We start from the raw sequence: 14899 nt of genomic DNA on the forward strand, positions 1-14899 counted from the left end.
CATAGCTAACTATCCCTATCACTATTTTTATGATTCCCAAAAATAAAAATTTTGACAAATTTTCGCATTTTCGGTAAGGGTACCATCGGTACCATTCGGTACCATCATCAAAATTTGCAAAAAATGTCAAAAAATTAGAATTTCCAATTTCGAATACAGTTCGATAGGGAATTTTGTAACGAATTCAACGAGGTATGATATTCCACTTTTTGACATTTATTTTGATTGCCATCGAAAAAATAATGATTATCACACCATTTGCATTTTAAAGTCCGCGATTTTGTGGCAAATTAATTAGATTTTGGAATTTAAATGGCTTTTTTATCTTGGCTCACATCCTAACTTTGTGATTTATGTTCCTTCTTTGCTAATTTCGTTCGATTGGAAATTCGATTCAGAGTTTTAGGTTATGGCATTATAGCTTTTTCCAATGATTTGTCGAATTTGCTGTTTATTTTAAACCGTTAATTATTTAAACTTAAATTTGAATAAACAATTCAAACTATAACTATTGATTCCGGATCTTTAATTTGCACTATTAACTTTGTAATTTATTGGTAGTTTAAAAAAAATAGCAAAACGGGGTAGTATACTATCTCCGGATGCTTTGGCAAAGCCGGTATCCACTTGTTCCAAGATTCCATCCCTTAGATTCCTTATTCTACGTCCTGCGCCGTTTGCCCAGACTGAGATCGGTGGCTCCGCCTTCCGGCTTGAGGCGTCGCTTGCTGCTCCGACCGCTGGCCGACTTTACACCGGATACGGTGCCGCTGATCCGCTGAGTCTCGGCCATGGCCAGCGGAGCAGTGGGCAGTGGCAGGGGTGGGCCGGTTAGCGGATGCCCAAGTGGGAGTGGAGACTCCAGGAGGAGCTCGCTTTTGACGACGGCTCCCGGGGCAATCATCAGCAGGTCGTTGCCTGTGTTCCCGTTGCCATGTCCGTGCCCAATGCCATTCCTGTGCAGCTGTGCGTCGGTGCGTTCACACTTGATGTGCCGTACAGGCGGAACATCTGGGTTCTCCAGCTCCCCGTCCGCCGCGTGGCCATTGGCCATCCTATTGTCGTTGTTGTTCGGCTCCAGTTGAGCCCGGATCGGATGCGAGGGCGCCTGCCGCTGCTGCCACTCGAGGATGCCCGTCAGTAGCTTGATGTACTTAATGGCCGAGCGCAGGATCTCGTTCTTCGATAGCTTCTTGTCCGGCGGATGCGTGGGCACCAGCTTGCGCAGCTCTGCAAAGGCGCCGGACACGTTCTGCTGGCGCCATCGCTCCCTTGTGTTGGTGAACACCTTGCGCACTCCGCCGGTGGCTCCTCCGCCGCTGCCGCCGCCACTGGATGCATTGCCGCCGGAGCCGTTGCCTCCACCACCGCCGCTTCCGCCGACGGAGCTTCCGGAGCTGGCCGGCGCCGTCAGCAGTCCGTTGCGGGAGTGACTGCGCGGCGAACTGGACAGTGAGCGATTGCCTGCGGGCGGAACAAAGGAATTGAACGTTATATTACGTATATTGAAAAATGGGAATTACGGGATGTACATAAAAGTGGAGAAAGTGGAGTGTGAGAAATGTTCTGGTTGCTCTACAGTTGTAAAGACTATGCCTCACCATCCGCCTGGTTGCCATTCAGAACGATGTAATCGCGAAGATCCTCCTCGTCCTCCTCCGTGTCGTTGAGCGAGAAGTCGGAGAGCTCCGCGTCGCCGTCTCCGTCGGATATGGACTCCGTCTTGGGCTGCAGGTGGGGCGTGGCATGTCGGAGCAGGGCGGGCGGATGCCTGCCGGCGGCAGTGTCCCGCATGCCTCCGTTACCGTTCATGTGCCCGGAACGCGGTGACTCGTTGGGCTGGCTGTGGCCGGAGGATCCGCTCGAGGCGGTGCTCCGTTCGTCCGCGTTATCCGCTCCGTTCGAGCTGCTCGGTAGCCAGGCCATCGCCGCGATTCGCCGGAGCAGAGGATACGTGTGTTCCGTTGCGTTTGAAGCGCCGCAGCGAAGTGAGCAACTGACTGGGTAACTGGCACTGTGTGTCTGGGAACCAACCCCCGTTTGGACAGAGGGCGGAGCCAATGGCGCAGCATCCACCCCCGGACGAGGCATACACACAAAATGGGCGTAATCTTACATACTTACGGAGCGTTAGGGTTACCAATGTTGGACTGACTTCTTAGATTAGATGTATACCAATATATATATTATTATTATATTAGCATAAGCAGTTGGCTTAAAAGTAAAATAAATTTATAATTTATGTAGTAATTTAAACGTATCCAATGCCAATCCAGTAACTGCACAAATTTTCGCATGCCAGGACAACAAACATTCCCAGTTGTTCCTTTCATGGAGCCCAATGTATACTACTGGCCGATGGAGTGAGGTATGCCCACACTTAGGCGGTTCTTGGGCTGCTTTGCCGGCGTCTGCGAGGGTCGCGCCACATCGCCCACCTGCTCCCGGTCCCGGTCCTGTTCCTTTTGCTCCCCCGGTGCCTCCGGCACGGCGGAATCCATTGCGAACTGGGGCGATGCCCTGGGCGGACCATTTGCACTGGGCACGAGCACGGGCGTCAGGTTCTGTCTCATCATGGGTGAGGGATTGACGAATATCATCTTGTCGAGCATCTCCTCGCAGATACCGGCGTGACCCTCGCGCACCACGCGCGGCCGGAAGATGTACGAGGTGGCCGACATGCGGGCATCTATGTACTGCACCTGCACCTCCAATGGAAAGTCGCTGCCCAGGACCTCGCCGATCTCGAACGGCGCGCTGTCCGCCACGTGCAGTCGCAGCGGCAGGCGCGGCGACATCTTGAAGGTGACGCGCCGCACGAACCGCGACAGGTCGGCGCCATCGCGGCCTGGGCGCAGGTAGACGCCCCACGTCGGCTCCAGCATGTAGGGCATGTCCGGGTCGCACTGCTCCATGCGGCAGCCGATCACGATGTCCCGGCTGATCACACAGCGCCCGGTGACAGTGACCGGCGGACTGCGGTTGCAGCTCACCCGCTGGCAGTCATCCACCACATTCTGATGGCGCAGGAGGTTTGTGTAGCTCATCGCGATTCAAAAAAAAAAGTAAATTAAATGTAAAACTAAAAATTTGTCTACGAAAATTTGAAGGGAGCTAACTTGTGTGGTTGGTGTGCTGCTTTCAAATCGAAAGCGACAGCAAAAACAGAAGCCCACTAGATATGGATATAATTACTTTCTAGATTTTATCACACTTCTTAAAATTTGTAATAACCGTGGAATGTCTGCTACCTTGTTTTCCCCCTCGCAGAAGATGTTAATCCCAACTTGGGATTAAGGACCCTCAAAAGTTTCGCGAAAGGCGTTGAAATTTCAACGCCTCCGTCGTCTTACACCGGCCATCTCGGATTTTTTCACGCCTTAAACTGTGATTTTTCTAACTAATTAACGCGGAATCGGTTGGTGGACCAGGGAAGAGTAGGTGGACTTGGGAGAACGCAATGCGCAGACGCCGGAGGGCGGAGTTAAGTGCTAGGTCAGAGGAACTTGGGGTTGGTGCGGCCCGGGCAGTTACTTGGCCGGGAATTTTCCGGGCACAGCGGCAGCTGAATTGTAATGTGGACATTTCGAGAATACGGTTGGACCAGGTAACGACGCTCATGGACGATGCAGTGTAATCTGTAGGTGCTCCAAGGTGCTAAAGATCTACTTCAAGTCCGTCTGATCTGAGCCGCGTATCTGTTATATTTTGTGATGCACCTTCTCCTGAAGTTGCCACCCGAGCAGCTCCTTACGAGGCTTCCTAAGGAAACCTAAGTTGGAAAGTTCCCACTATATTTCTGGATCCTTCTTCAACAGAAGCCTGATGTTAATTACGGACATCTATCTCAACAGTAAGTAGTAAATGCTGAAGTAATCTCGCTGGGTTTGTATCCCCGTTTGTGCTTACAGTTCAGCGCTGGGGCGGAGTTGAGGTGCCAGCAATGCCACCTGATGTGGTCCGCCCATCCTCTAATCGCAGTCCATATTCATGGGCAGGTCCTCGGACCTACGCCACTTGGGCGTTCAAAGGGTGGGCCTTGGGAACCCGGCTCTAATCCCGCTCACAGTCCGAGCGACACTCACCCGAAACCACCACCCGGAATCCGATTAGAGGCAATCAAATGAAATCACAGCACATCAAAACGCGGCGGGGAGTGGAGAAGTGCGGCAAGTCAACAGTCGCAGCATCAAAATCAAATTAGCAGCAGTTTGGTGGCTAATTCGAACGCACTTTATCATTTTCGGGCAGGCGTCGGTGACTTGGCGGCACGTGTGTGGCAGCGATAGATAAGAGCGAGCCCCAGCTTGGGCAAACACCCACACGTGCCCACAAAGGAGCTGCGTGTGGAGTGGGCCGGGTCAAATGGATTTTCACACCCACTCGACGTCGGCAAAGCCGCCAATTAATAGAATTCAATTATTCAAAGCCACCGCAGGCCGATGGGCCAATGGGCCGGCTGATAAGGCATAAAGACATCCTGGACACTTCCATCGGATTAGGATAATAAAAAGTGCCGAAAAAATATGATTTTATGAGGGGTGCTAAAACCATTTCATATTTATCAGATGCCTCAACTTTTAACCCTTCCATTGCTGAGGCTAAAAGCCAAATGCAATGCACAGTAATTGCAAGTAATCATCATTTGTAACTACATATGAGTAGTATCAATGTCGAAACACTCGCCCGCTCGGAGTTCATCAACCCCTTGGGAAAAGACGGGGAATCCCCTGCTGGCAGGTATGTGTAACGCCACCTGTGGGCCACAGCGCGCAACAGCCAGCTGGGCGGAGGCGGAAAAGCCAGGGAAAATCAGCTGTCGCTGCCGTCCCACTCCGTACGCGCCCAGGTAGAGCTTCCACGAGACGAACGGGAAACAGAAGCACCCAAAAGCTTGGCGCCACTTTCAACTGCTAGAGAGCCGAGCTGCTGGACCGATGCACTGCGTTGATCCACTGGCGCTCGGGTGCACTGCCGGCCGCACTTGGACCATGGCCAGTGGGTGGGTGAGTAATGCCGTTGCGAAATGCCAGTGCGAGTGGCTGTGCGCACAAGTCATGGTGGGGGCAGGGACGGGTCCGAGTGCAAAAAGCGTCCGAGAAAGCCGTAGGCAGTGAAAAGCCGCCGCTCACGTGGCAAACTGCGTGACTTGGCCAGCAAATCCGCCGCCCAGCCGGCTCCCCGGAAAACACCCCTCGGAAAACGTGCTGCCAGCCGCCCACCAGGCAGCCCCAAAAAGGCAGGGGATTCCACAGCTTTCCTTAACCTGCAGTTGGTGCGTGGGGCTTGGATTGACACTTGGCAGCGGAAGTGCCATTCCAGCATAAATAAAAACCAACAGAAACTAGTATTCCATAGAATGAAGCCTTGAAAAAGACAGGAATATGCCATTGGGGGTTCCTTGCAATGGAAATGGAGTCTTTGGCATTGCAATTACTTGCTTTTGGTGTTCTTAGCTGGAATTCCCAGCAAAAGCTTCGCCCAAGGGTTAATGTTTGGGTCCGAGTATCTCAGCCGACCAGCGATTTCCCGAGCGACTGCGATTCCCCGATTCTCAGCGACGGCGGAGAGCAGCGAGTGAGTGTGAGAAAATTCTGGGAATGCGAGTGCACGCGGGCTTATAGAGCGGAGCTTGCGATGCGAGCACTAGTGTTCGTGCGAATTTGGAGCCAGAAGGTCGACATCGCGCGCTCGTCGCATCGCAGAAAGAATCGCCCTATCCCAAATAAATCGAAACAACGACCTGTCGAATCACGCAAACAAACACCTTCTTCGTTTTTTTTTTCAACCAGAAACAAACTGTTGTTCTTTGGTGACAGTGAGTCAGTGTGTACAGCTGAGTGACGGATAGCCAGCCAAAAAGTGAGACATAAGTGAGAGATTCCAAACAGAGGCAGCAGCAGACGGCGCGCAAACCCGATCCACACCAGTTGGCCACGGAGTGCAGCTGGGGAGAGCGAGTAGTCGGCGAGCGAGAGTGTAAGTGCAATTGTCACGTTGTTGCAATAAAGCTGCACAACAAAAAAATCGCAGAAACAAAATAGTTAGAGGCGCGAGAGCGACCATTATCATATTGCCAATAGAAAACAACGCTTACATAAAGAACTCGGTTCATAACGTCTGTATGTATGTAGCGTGTTTATTAATAAGTGCACGTTGCACACAGAGCAAAGCGTAAACAAAAGCCCACAGCACATACCTGACCCTACTGAACAACGCTTCGGGAATGCCCCCATCCTCCAGTGCGAACACACACTCCGACCGCACAATACGCATACGCCGCGTGGTCCGCCGCTGCAGTCGCCGCTTGCCTTCCGGTCACCTGGAGTGCAGCACGCACACTGCGGCTACGTGGAGTGAACTCACATAGCTGCACATAGCCAATCGATGCCCGCCGCCAATCTGGGTCAGAGCATATTGCGCATACGCAGCGTGGTCCCTTTGGGCATTGACCCTTGGTATTTTCAGCTTATTTGGAAGCAAATTTGGAATGTCTATTAAAACCCATGCGGTTTGATAGCCACAGTCGCGTTACACAAGTTATACAGAATACCATTAATAGCTCACCATTCCCGCATTTCCACAGTCTTCCCCAGTAAGTCTTGCCCCCGGGTTATGCGACTGTCATCCATGTCTGCCGCGCTTCCTCTGCTGCATTATCTAACATCCTCGGAATGACGCACGACCAATGTAATCCAGCAAATCCCAGCATCGCGGCGGTTTCGATTCGACCAGTTGGCCTTCTTGCCGCGCTGCGTCAAAGTTCACCCACATATGGGATGCGAACTGGGTTAACCACCGAGTTACACAATCCTTGGTGGGGATAAACTGGAGGATTTGGGCAGATGGAGCAGTCGGTTGGAAGCCACTTTGTTGGGCACAAAATGGTATTATCCAATGGAATTTTTCGACACACCTATCAGCTTGTTTACGTGGCCCATTTGGTTATCTTTGCTTTGAATAGAAACTCTGAAGAGCCTGGAATGGGGTCCACCCTAATGGCTGTGTGTCTGTAGTATTTTTGGGCTTAGTTGATTCAGCCAAATCGGGGAGGATGAACCTGGGTCTTATGCAATCGCTGAAACCGAACTCCTCGCCGAATTGGGTGCTTGCTATATGCACGATTACGACATAGTGTGCATTGTGGGAAATATGAGTTCCTCGATGGGTTCTTTTGTAATTGCAGTTTTCACCAAGTCAGCGCTTTTCGTGCTGGAGAATGTGCCTCCAACCAGGGTACATTTGCGCACCAAAGTCGCATTTGTGCAGCTACGTATCTGAGTATCTGAGTATCTGAGTATCTATGTACGTATCTGCGTATCTGGAGCCGGGCTGCATTGCGACTGCATAACGACATCCGTTGGCGGAGCTGCAGAGGCAACGCGAGAGCAAAAGCACATCGCACTGCACGTGAATGCAGCGTCGCGCCGTCTCGCTCGCTCCCGCTGCGCTGTTAATTAGCACAGTGAAGCCTCGTTGCAGTCAACCCCCGTGTGGGCGGCTTTGTTCTCTACCCATCGTTCTCAGTCTGAGCCGGGCAGAGAGTATCCACTCTATGGCCACCAAGCAGGTGCAAGTCAAGGTGACAATTTCACAATAAAGCTCTGGCCAATTAGGACTAGGAGCTACCCAAGCCATGATTCATGAACACGAATGGCAGGCAGTCGGAACACGTGCAACAACGGCTGGTTTCCCCCCCTCCAATCGCTGGGCCTCAGATCCTAGAAAGCGTCGGTGGGTAGCTGGGCACAATACCTTTGGCGAGCAACGTGAAGACGCTAACGAACCAACATTCGGAATTTGAATTGGATTCTAGGGAATCGGGGGGCTTGCGCGCCGCAGCCCGGTGCCGCAACAGATTTCGTGATTCATTTCATCACCCGGCCGAAGTGAAACTACTCACAACGCAATCGACTCACGTTGATGCAACAGTGCTGCTCTGAATGAATCCGGTGCAAATAGAATCCGCATTGTGGTGGTCGGTCATTCATTGAACGGGTACTCAGTAGTCCTGTCCTGCTCACGGAATCTCCTCGAAGGAAGGACATACATAAATAGGTTCATCATAGAAGTTTAATCAGTTGTGTTAGTTTGAATAGGAATAGTGGGTTATCCCTATTCAAGGTCCTATCAAGGATAACTAAAGTGCTAATGGTCACCCTACGATTTTCCAGCATCTCGCACTAGTCAACGAATTCTCTCTGGGCAAGCTGGAGAACCTAAGCACCATGGAGGGCGGCGAGTCCACGGAGTCCACACACAACACCAAGGTGTCCGACTCGGCCTACTCGAACAGCTGCAGCAACAGCCAGTCGCAGCGCAGGTGAGTCCATCTAATGTGCACCATCGTGCGGAGCGGTGACTAAGCGTTCCTACTCCCATCCCCTTCCAGTGGCAGCTCCAAGTCCCGCCTGAGCGGCAGCCACTCCTCCGGCAGCAGTGGCTATGGCGGCAAGCCCTCGACGCAGGCCAGCAGCAGCGACATGATCATCAAGCGCAACAAGGATAAGTCGCGCAAGAAGAAGAAGAACAAGGGCGCCGGCCAGGGGGCGGGGCAGGCGCAGACCCTCATCTCGGCGTCGACGAGCCTGGAGGGCAGGGACGAAGAGAAGCCGCGGCCCAGCGGCACTGGGTGCGTAGAGCAGCAGATATGCAGAGAGCTGCAGGACCAGCAGCACGGCGAGGATCACAGCGAGCCGCAGGCCACAGAGCAGCTGCAGCAGGAGGAGGAGGACCAGTCCGGCTCCGAGTCGGAGGCAGACCGAGTCGAGGGCGTGGCCAAGTCGGAGGCGGCACAGAGCTTTCCGATTCCCTCGCCGCTGTCCGTCACCATTGTCCCGCCCTCGATGGGCGGCTGCGGCGGAGTGGGCCACGCAGCTGGTCTGGACAGCGGCCTGGCCAAGTTCGACAAGACCTGGGAGGCAGGTCCGGGCAAGCTAGAGTCCATGACCGGGGTGGGCGCAGCAGCGGCGGGCACAGGACAGCGCGGGGAGCGGGTGAAGGAGGACAGCTTCTGCTGCGTCATCTCCATGCACGACGGCATCGTCCTGTACACGACGCCCAGCATCACCGATGTCCTGGGCTACCCGCGCGACATGTGGCTGGGCAGGTCCTTCATCGACTTTGTGCACCTCAAGGACCGTGCCACCTTCGCCAGTCAGATTACCACGGGCATACCCATTGCGGAGTCCAGGGGCAGCGTGCCCAAGGACGCCAAGAGCACCTTCTGTGTAATGCTGCGTCGCTACCGGGGACTCAAGTCCGGCGGATTCGGCGTCATCGGCAGGCCCGTCAGCTACGAACCCTTCCGCCTGGGGCTCACCTTCAGGGAGGCCCCGGAGGAGGCGCGACCGGACAACTACATGGTCTCCAATGGCACCAACATGCTGCTCGTCATCTGCGCCACTCCGATCAAGAGTAGCTACAAGGGTGAGTATCTGCGCCTGTTTAGATTCATCCAGCCATCTAACCATCTATCTCTGCCCCCAGTTCCCGACGAGATTCTCTCCCAGAAGAGCCCCAAGTTCGCCATACGCCACACGGCCACCGGGATCATATCGCACGTGGACAGCGCGGCGGTCAGTGCGCTGGGCTACTTGCCGCAGGACCTGATTGGCCGCAGCATCATGGACTTCTACCACCACGAGGACCTCTCCGTCATGAAGGAGACCTACGAGACGGTGATGAAGAAGGGCCAGACGGCGGGCGCCTCCTTCTGCAGCAAGCCATACCGTTTCCTCATCCAGAACGGCTGCTACGTCCTTCTGGAGACCGAGTGGACGAGCTTCGTCAATCCATGGTCGCGGAAGTTGGAGTTTGTCGTCGGACACCATCGCGTCTTTCAGGGTGAGTTCGCAGGCCGACCCAGTGATCCAATGATCCTCTAAACAGGTCGTTTCACCTTCCAGGACCCAAGCAGTGCAACGTCTTCGAGGCGGCGCCCACGTGCAAGCTCAAGATATCTGAGGAGGCACAGAGCCGGAACACGCGGATAAAGGAGGACATCGTGAAGCGCCTGGCGGAGACGGTTTCCCGTCCGTCGGACACGGTCAAGCAGGAGGTTTCCCGCCGCTGCCAGGCACTGGCCAGCTTCATGGAGACGCTCATGGACGAGGTGTCCCGGGCGGACCTCAAGCTGGAGCTGCCGCACGAGAACGAGTTGACCGTCTCGGAGCGGGACAGCGTGATGCTCGGCGAGATCTCGCCGCACCACGACTACTATGACAGTAAGAGTTCCACCGAGACGCCGCCCAGCTACAACCAGCTAAACTATAACGAGAACCTGCTGCGTTTTTTCAACAGCAAGCCGGTCACGGCGCCGGCGGAGCTCGATCCGCCCAAAACGGAGCCGCCGGAGCCGCGCGGCACATGTGTCAGTGGCGCCAGTGGTCCGATGAGTCCCGTCCACGAGGGCAGCGGGGGCAGTGGCTCCTCGGGCAACTTCACCACCGCCAGTAACATACACATGAGCAGTGTGACGAATACGAGCATTGCGGGCACTGGTGGCACGGGCACTGGTACAGGGACTGGTACAGGTACAGGTACTGGAACTGGAACCGGGACTGGAACTGGGACGGGAACAGGTACAGGCACTGGAACTGGAACCGGGACAGGAACTGGGACGGGAACAGGTACAGGCACAGGTACTGGAACAGGCAATGGAACGAATTCCTGCACCGGAACCGGCACCACCAGCTCATCCAGAGGCGGAAGCGCCGCCATACCGCCAGTCACGCTGACCGAATCCCTGCTCAATAAGCACAACGACGAGATGGAGAAGTTCATGCTGAAGAAGCACCGCGAGTCGCGCGGACGGACGGGTGAGAAGAGCAAGAAGTCCGCCAATGACACCCTTAAGATGCTGGAGTACAGTGGTCCAGGCCACGGGATAAAAAGAGGCGGCTCCCACTCCTGGGAGGGAGAAGCCAACAAGCCCAAGCAGCAGCTGACCCTGGGAACAGATGCGATCAAGGGAGCGGCAGGGAGTGCGGGAGGAGCAGCCGGCACTGGCGGTGTGGGATCGGGAGGAGCCGGTGTGGCGGGCGGAGGAGGATCCGGAACAGGCGTAGCAGGCACACCGGACGGCAGAGCCACAACGACCTCGGGAACGGGTACTCCAGGTACAGCCGGAGGAGGAGCAGGAGCGGCAGCAGCGGCGGGAGCGTCCTCCTCCGTGGGCAGTTCTACGCCAGGACCCTCGTCCTATCCCACCTGCACGCAGAACATAAACCTCTGGCCACCGTTCTCGGTGGGTATCACCCCGCCCGTCCACTCCACGCACACGGCCATGGCTCAAAGCAGCTTTTCCTCCGCCGGCCTCTTCCCGACCTTCTACTACATCCCCGCCTCCTTGACGCCCACCAGTCCCACGCGCTCCCCCCGGATGCACAAGCATCCGCACAAGGGTGGCACGGACATGCCCACCACCTCGCAGCAGGCGGCTGCCGCGGCCGCCCAGGCCATGCCGCTGCAGTACATGGCCGGCGTGATGTACCCGCATCCTTCGCTCTTCTACACACACCCGGCGGCGGCCGCAGCCACGGCCATGATGTACCAGCCGATGCCCTTTCCCGGAATGGCCAACGCTCTCCAGATTCCCGAGCGTCCGTTGGGCTCCCAATCCGCGTACAACAAGTCGGTGTACACGGTAAGTCAGTGGCCGGTGCCGTACCGAATTGTCTTAACTCCAACGAATCCCCATACTCATCCACAGACCACGCCGGCGTCCATGACGAAGAAGGTGCCGGGTGCATTCCACTCGGTCACCACTCCTGCCCAGGTGCAGCGTCCCTCCTCGCAGAGCGCATCCGTCAAGACGGAGCCGGGCTCCAGTGCGGCGGTGTCCGATCCCTGCAAGAAGGAGGTGCCGGACTCCTCGCCCATTCCCTCCGTGATGGGCGACTACAACTCCGACCCGCCCTGCAGCAGCAGCAATCCCGCCAACAACAAGGTATGCTATACGAGTGAGGTCCATTGGTAATGGCCAGTATGAAGAACATGCGCTCATCCACAGAAATACACGGACAGCAATGGGAACAGCGACGACATGGATGGCTCCAGCTTCTCCTCCTTCTACTCGTCCTTCATCAAGACCACGGACGGATCGGAGAGTCCGCCGGACACCGAAAAGGACCCCAAGCACCGAAAGCTGAAGGTACGTACAGTCCAGTCCACGATGCGATTCAATGTAAACCATTTCTGTACTTTGCAGAACATGAGCACATCTGAGAGCAAGATCATGGAGCACCCGGAGGAGGACCAGACACAGCACGGGGATGGGTAGTAGCCACACCCGCAGTTGCTGCTGACCGACGTACACAACCGAGTGCACAATGTCGATCCCTAGGACGATCCGAGCAGCAGACACCGAGGAGCAGCAGGGTCCTGGAAACGAGTGAGCAGTTGCCTCCGGTCTGGCCGAGCACCAGCCAGTCCCACCAGTTCCCCCCATTCCTAACTCCCCCTTCCATTCCCTTCAAGTTCTCCGAATCAACGCGAACGCATCCGTGGGATGTCACCATTCAGTATCCGAAAGCATCAGAAGAACTGACGTGGAAGCCGACCTTGGAGGATGCCCAGAACCTGTGCAAGCCGAGGATAATGTAGATCTCAAGCCAAGCAAAGCTTCTAGATGATATCTGTCCTATGTTTAACCAGAATATTAAGTGAATTGAAAACTAGAGTGGTTCGAACCACCCTTCTCTTCTACCTAAGGTTTATTTATCCGAATCTTTTTTAGTTATTTATTGTACAATAAATATCGAAAAGCCAACGCCCACACCTGGCCTAGTTGTTTCAATCGGATATGGATTAAGTGCAGCTAGTTAGTTAGATGGTTTAATCAGTAATTAGCTAGAGTGGCAAGTAGTTCGACTTCGATGCGTTCATTCCTCTTCGAAGAACTCGTCGTAGGGAATGTTGGCCCACAGATGCTGCACGATGACCCTGAAGGCCCTGGAGCAGGCCTCGTTGATCTTCGGCTGGACATCGAGGGCCAGGGTGCTCCACTCCTGGTTCAGCACCTTCAGCGTGCTGTCGCGCAGCTCCTTGTTGTCGTTGAACAGATTCGACAGGTCAAAGTGGCCACTAGGAGGAGAGGTTTGAGGTCACCATTCAGTTGGCTAGACATGCAGGCCATGCTCACCCCTTGATCTTGGTGGCCGTCTTGTAGTCGGTGATGTTGAGGTAGGTGTGGCCATCGGAGCGCTTCACTGGCTCGGCGGTAATCCGAACCTTTGTGTGCACATCGTTCATCCGAATGGTCAGGTCGCCCTTGCTGACAATGGGCAGGATGAGCAGTTTGCCGTCTACGTCGTACTTGGCCCGCACCTCCAGTTCCGGATTGTCCAAGAGCAGGGTCAGCTTGAGCGGCCTGGTTAGGTCCTTGGTGAATCCCTTCAGGCTCTTGAACATCATCGAGTTGGCCAGATTGTAGAGCTTGGCATCGCTCATGGTCAGCTTGAACTTCAGCGAGTCCGAGTGGCCGCCGCTCTCGATGAGCAACGTGCCCAGCGCAATGGGCTCCAGCGCGGCCACCTGCCGCTCCGGAATGCCATTCTTGAAGGCCTGGAAAAAGGTCTGCGCCTGCGCCACCAAGCACGCCTCATCCTGAAGCTTGCAGCGTTTCAGCGGCGATGCTGCCATTCGAGGGTATGGAGTAAACAATTAGGAAACATTAGGAGCCACTTCACTTATACTGATTAACGATTGAAAACTCACGAAATCCTTCGGAGGCGTCCACTCTGCTGGAAGCCCAGCTAAGTAGACCCATCCACACGAGGAACATAGGGGCACCGGTAAGCTGCATTTCTCCGTATTCCGTGTTCCGTTGTCCGTAGTCCGTAATCTCTGTGCGCCGATTTAGCCAAGCGACAACTGACGGAATCCAGCCAGAAGTCGGGCCTATTTATCCTCTGGCGGCGGGTGCAAGTTCAAGTGCGATTCTGCGACCAGATTGAATTAATTGCGCCCAAGTGCGGCTTACCGGCATGAAACTTAGTTTTAATGCGGACTGGGAAAACTGGAAAAACATCGCCTTTGATCAGAGATCATACTTTTCCATTATAAATTTGAACTTAAACGAGTCCAATAAAAGGCATTCTCCTTCCTACATAAATCATCGGCCATAACTAAAGGCGCTAAAGTAAGTAACTTGCCGGTATGGATGTGAGCTACGTCCAAGCCGCACTCGGATCATTCATCGTATCCGATCGGATGTGAGTAGAAGCCGAACGCTTCTCAACTGGGTTGCAATGGAGAACTGGTTTCTCTTCTCCATATCTCTCTCGTGCGGGGAATCTCCTCTAGAGGTTCCATAGAACCGCCATGAATATGGCATACCCTGTTATTTAGGTAGCTTCGATCCACAAGAGATACTCTTGGCATCTCAAAAAAGTAAGTTGTGTAAAATAGAGTTCAAAGTTGCGCTCCCCTTATTCAACTTGGATTCGGATTCGTATTCGGATACGGACTGCCATCTGGTGACCATCGGACCGCTCGGCCAATTGGCAGTGCGTGTCAGGTTCTAGGTCGGCGTGGACAAGTGTGGAGTCAACTTTGATCTCCTGCCATGTCGGTGAGATGACGCCGACTCAACATGGGCGCCAATCAACAGCGAGTTGTGTGAACTGGAACAGTGATGTCGGCTTATCCACATACCATGTTAAGCTCCAAATTAATTCAATACTTAAAATCTAAACCATTTTACATTTAAAGTACTATGCGAGCAATAGTTTCTGTAAAAACCTTTAATATATTGCTTTGGGTCAACAAAAAATACATAACAATTTGTGTGCCGCTCACCATCGAGTGCATTTCTTTTCCGGGGCGTGACAATTAGTGGAGTTGTACTGTACTGTCCGTTAGGTTGTTAAAAGTCGCCTTGCCCGCCGCGACGCGT

At 54.3% G+C, this 14899-nt stretch overlaps 4 protein-coding genes across 7 annotated transcripts; 1 reads left to right on the forward strand and 3 right to left on the reverse strand.

The window, feature by feature from the left end:
• Window positions 1-544: 544 nt before the first annotated feature.
• Window positions 545-1944, reverse strand: LOC117147843. The gene is made up of 2 exons (XM_033314906.1): window positions 1602-1944; window positions 545-1464 (listed from the first exon to the last, which is right to left on the reverse strand). Exons 1-2 carry the CDS (start codon window positions 1924-1926, stop codon window positions 662-664), a joined length of 1128 nt encoding a protein of 375 aa, XP_033170797.1. The 5' UTR covers window positions 1927-1944; the 3' UTR covers window positions 545-661.
• Window positions 1945-2200: 256 nt separating this feature from the next.
• On the reverse strand, window positions 2201-3148 carry LOC117147552 (protein AF-9 homolog). The gene has a single exon (XM_033314494.1). The coding sequence runs from the start codon at window positions 3045-3047 to the stop codon at window positions 2349-2351; it is 699 nt and encodes a 232-aa protein (XP_033170385.1). The 5' UTR covers window positions 3048-3148; the 3' UTR covers window positions 2201-2348.
• Window positions 3149-5670: 2522 nt separating this feature from the next.
• On the forward strand, window positions 5671-12778 carry LOC117148827 (period circadian protein). 4 transcript variants are annotated; one of them, XR_004459940.1, is made up of 9 exons: window positions 5671-5979; window positions 8175-8323; window positions 8393-9429; window positions 9490-9846; window positions 9909-11647; window positions 11714-11950; window positions 12014-12154; window positions 12212-12394; window positions 12481-12778. XR_004459940.1 is itself a non-coding variant. In XM_033316475.1 (8 exons), exons 2-8 carry the CDS (start codon window positions 8229-8231, stop codon window positions 12281-12283), a joined length of 3678 nt encoding a protein of 1225 aa, XP_033172366.1. In that variant the 5' UTR covers window positions 5671-5979; window positions 8175-8228; the 3' UTR covers window positions 12284-12778. The 4 variants fall into 4 exon arrangements, 2 of the variants coding, with proteins under 2 accessions (XP_033172366.1, XP_033172367.1); XR_004459941.1 differs by lacking the exon at window positions 5671-5979 and adding an exon at window positions 7859-8058; XM_033316475.1 differs by having other exon boundaries at window positions 12212-12778.
• Window positions 12713-14841, reverse strand: LOC117148829 (circadian clock-controlled protein). Its single transcript, XM_033316479.1, has 3 exons — window positions 13720-14841; window positions 13145-13637; window positions 12713-13086 (listed from the first exon to the last, which is right to left on the reverse strand). The coding sequence occupies exons 1-3, from the start codon at window positions 13805-13807 to the stop codon at window positions 12885-12887; spliced, it is 783 nt and encodes a 260-aa protein (XP_033172370.1). The 5' UTR covers window positions 13808-14841; the 3' UTR covers window positions 12713-12884.
• Window positions 14842-14899: the final 58 nt, after the last annotated feature.

This window comes from Drosophila mauritiana, chromosome X (assembly GCF_004382145.1).
Source record: "Drosophila mauritiana strain mau12 chromosome X, ASM438214v1, whole genome shotgun sequence".
NCBI classification, from domain to species: Eukaryota; Metazoa; Arthropoda; class Insecta; order Diptera; family Drosophilidae; genus Drosophila; species Drosophila mauritiana.

Bases quoted from the DNA above. Each gene is read 5' to 3' on its own strand.
- LOC117147843 (XM_033314906.1), bottom strand. From the start codon at position 1,926: ATGGCCTGGCTACCGAGCAGCTCGAACGGAGCGGATAACGCGGACGAA. The intron at 1,465-1,601 runs GTGAGGCATAGT...TTCCGCCCGCAG, and splicing joins GAATGGCAACCAGGCGGATG to GCAATCGCTCACTGTCCAGT.
- LOC117147552 (XM_033314494.1), bottom strand. From the start codon at position 3,047: ATGAGCTACACAAACCTCCTGCGCCATCAGAATGTGGTGGATGACTGC.
- LOC117148827 (XM_033316475.1), top strand. From the start codon at position 8,229: ATGGAGGGCGGCGAGTCCACGGAGTCCACACACAACACCAAGGTGTCC. The intron at 11,648-11,713 runs GTAAGTCAGTGG...ACTCATCCACAG, and splicing joins ACAACAAGTCGGTGTACACG to ACCACGCCGGCGTCCATGAC. The intron at 11,951-12,013 runs GTATGCTATACG...GCTCATCCACAG, and splicing joins GCAATCCCGCCAACAACAAG to AAATACACGGACAGCAATGG.
- LOC117148829 (XM_033316479.1), bottom strand. From the start codon at position 13,807: ATGCAGCTTACCGGTGCCCCTATGTTCCTCGTGTGGATGGGTCTACTT. The intron at 13,638-13,719 runs GTGAGTTTTCAA...CTCGAATGGCAG, and splicing joins GGACGCCTCCGAAGGATTTC to CATCGCCGCTGAAACGCTGC. The intron at 13,087-13,144 runs GTGAGCATGGCC...CTCTCCTCCTAG, and splicing joins ACGGCCACCAAGATCAAGGG to TGGCCACTTTGACCTGTCGA.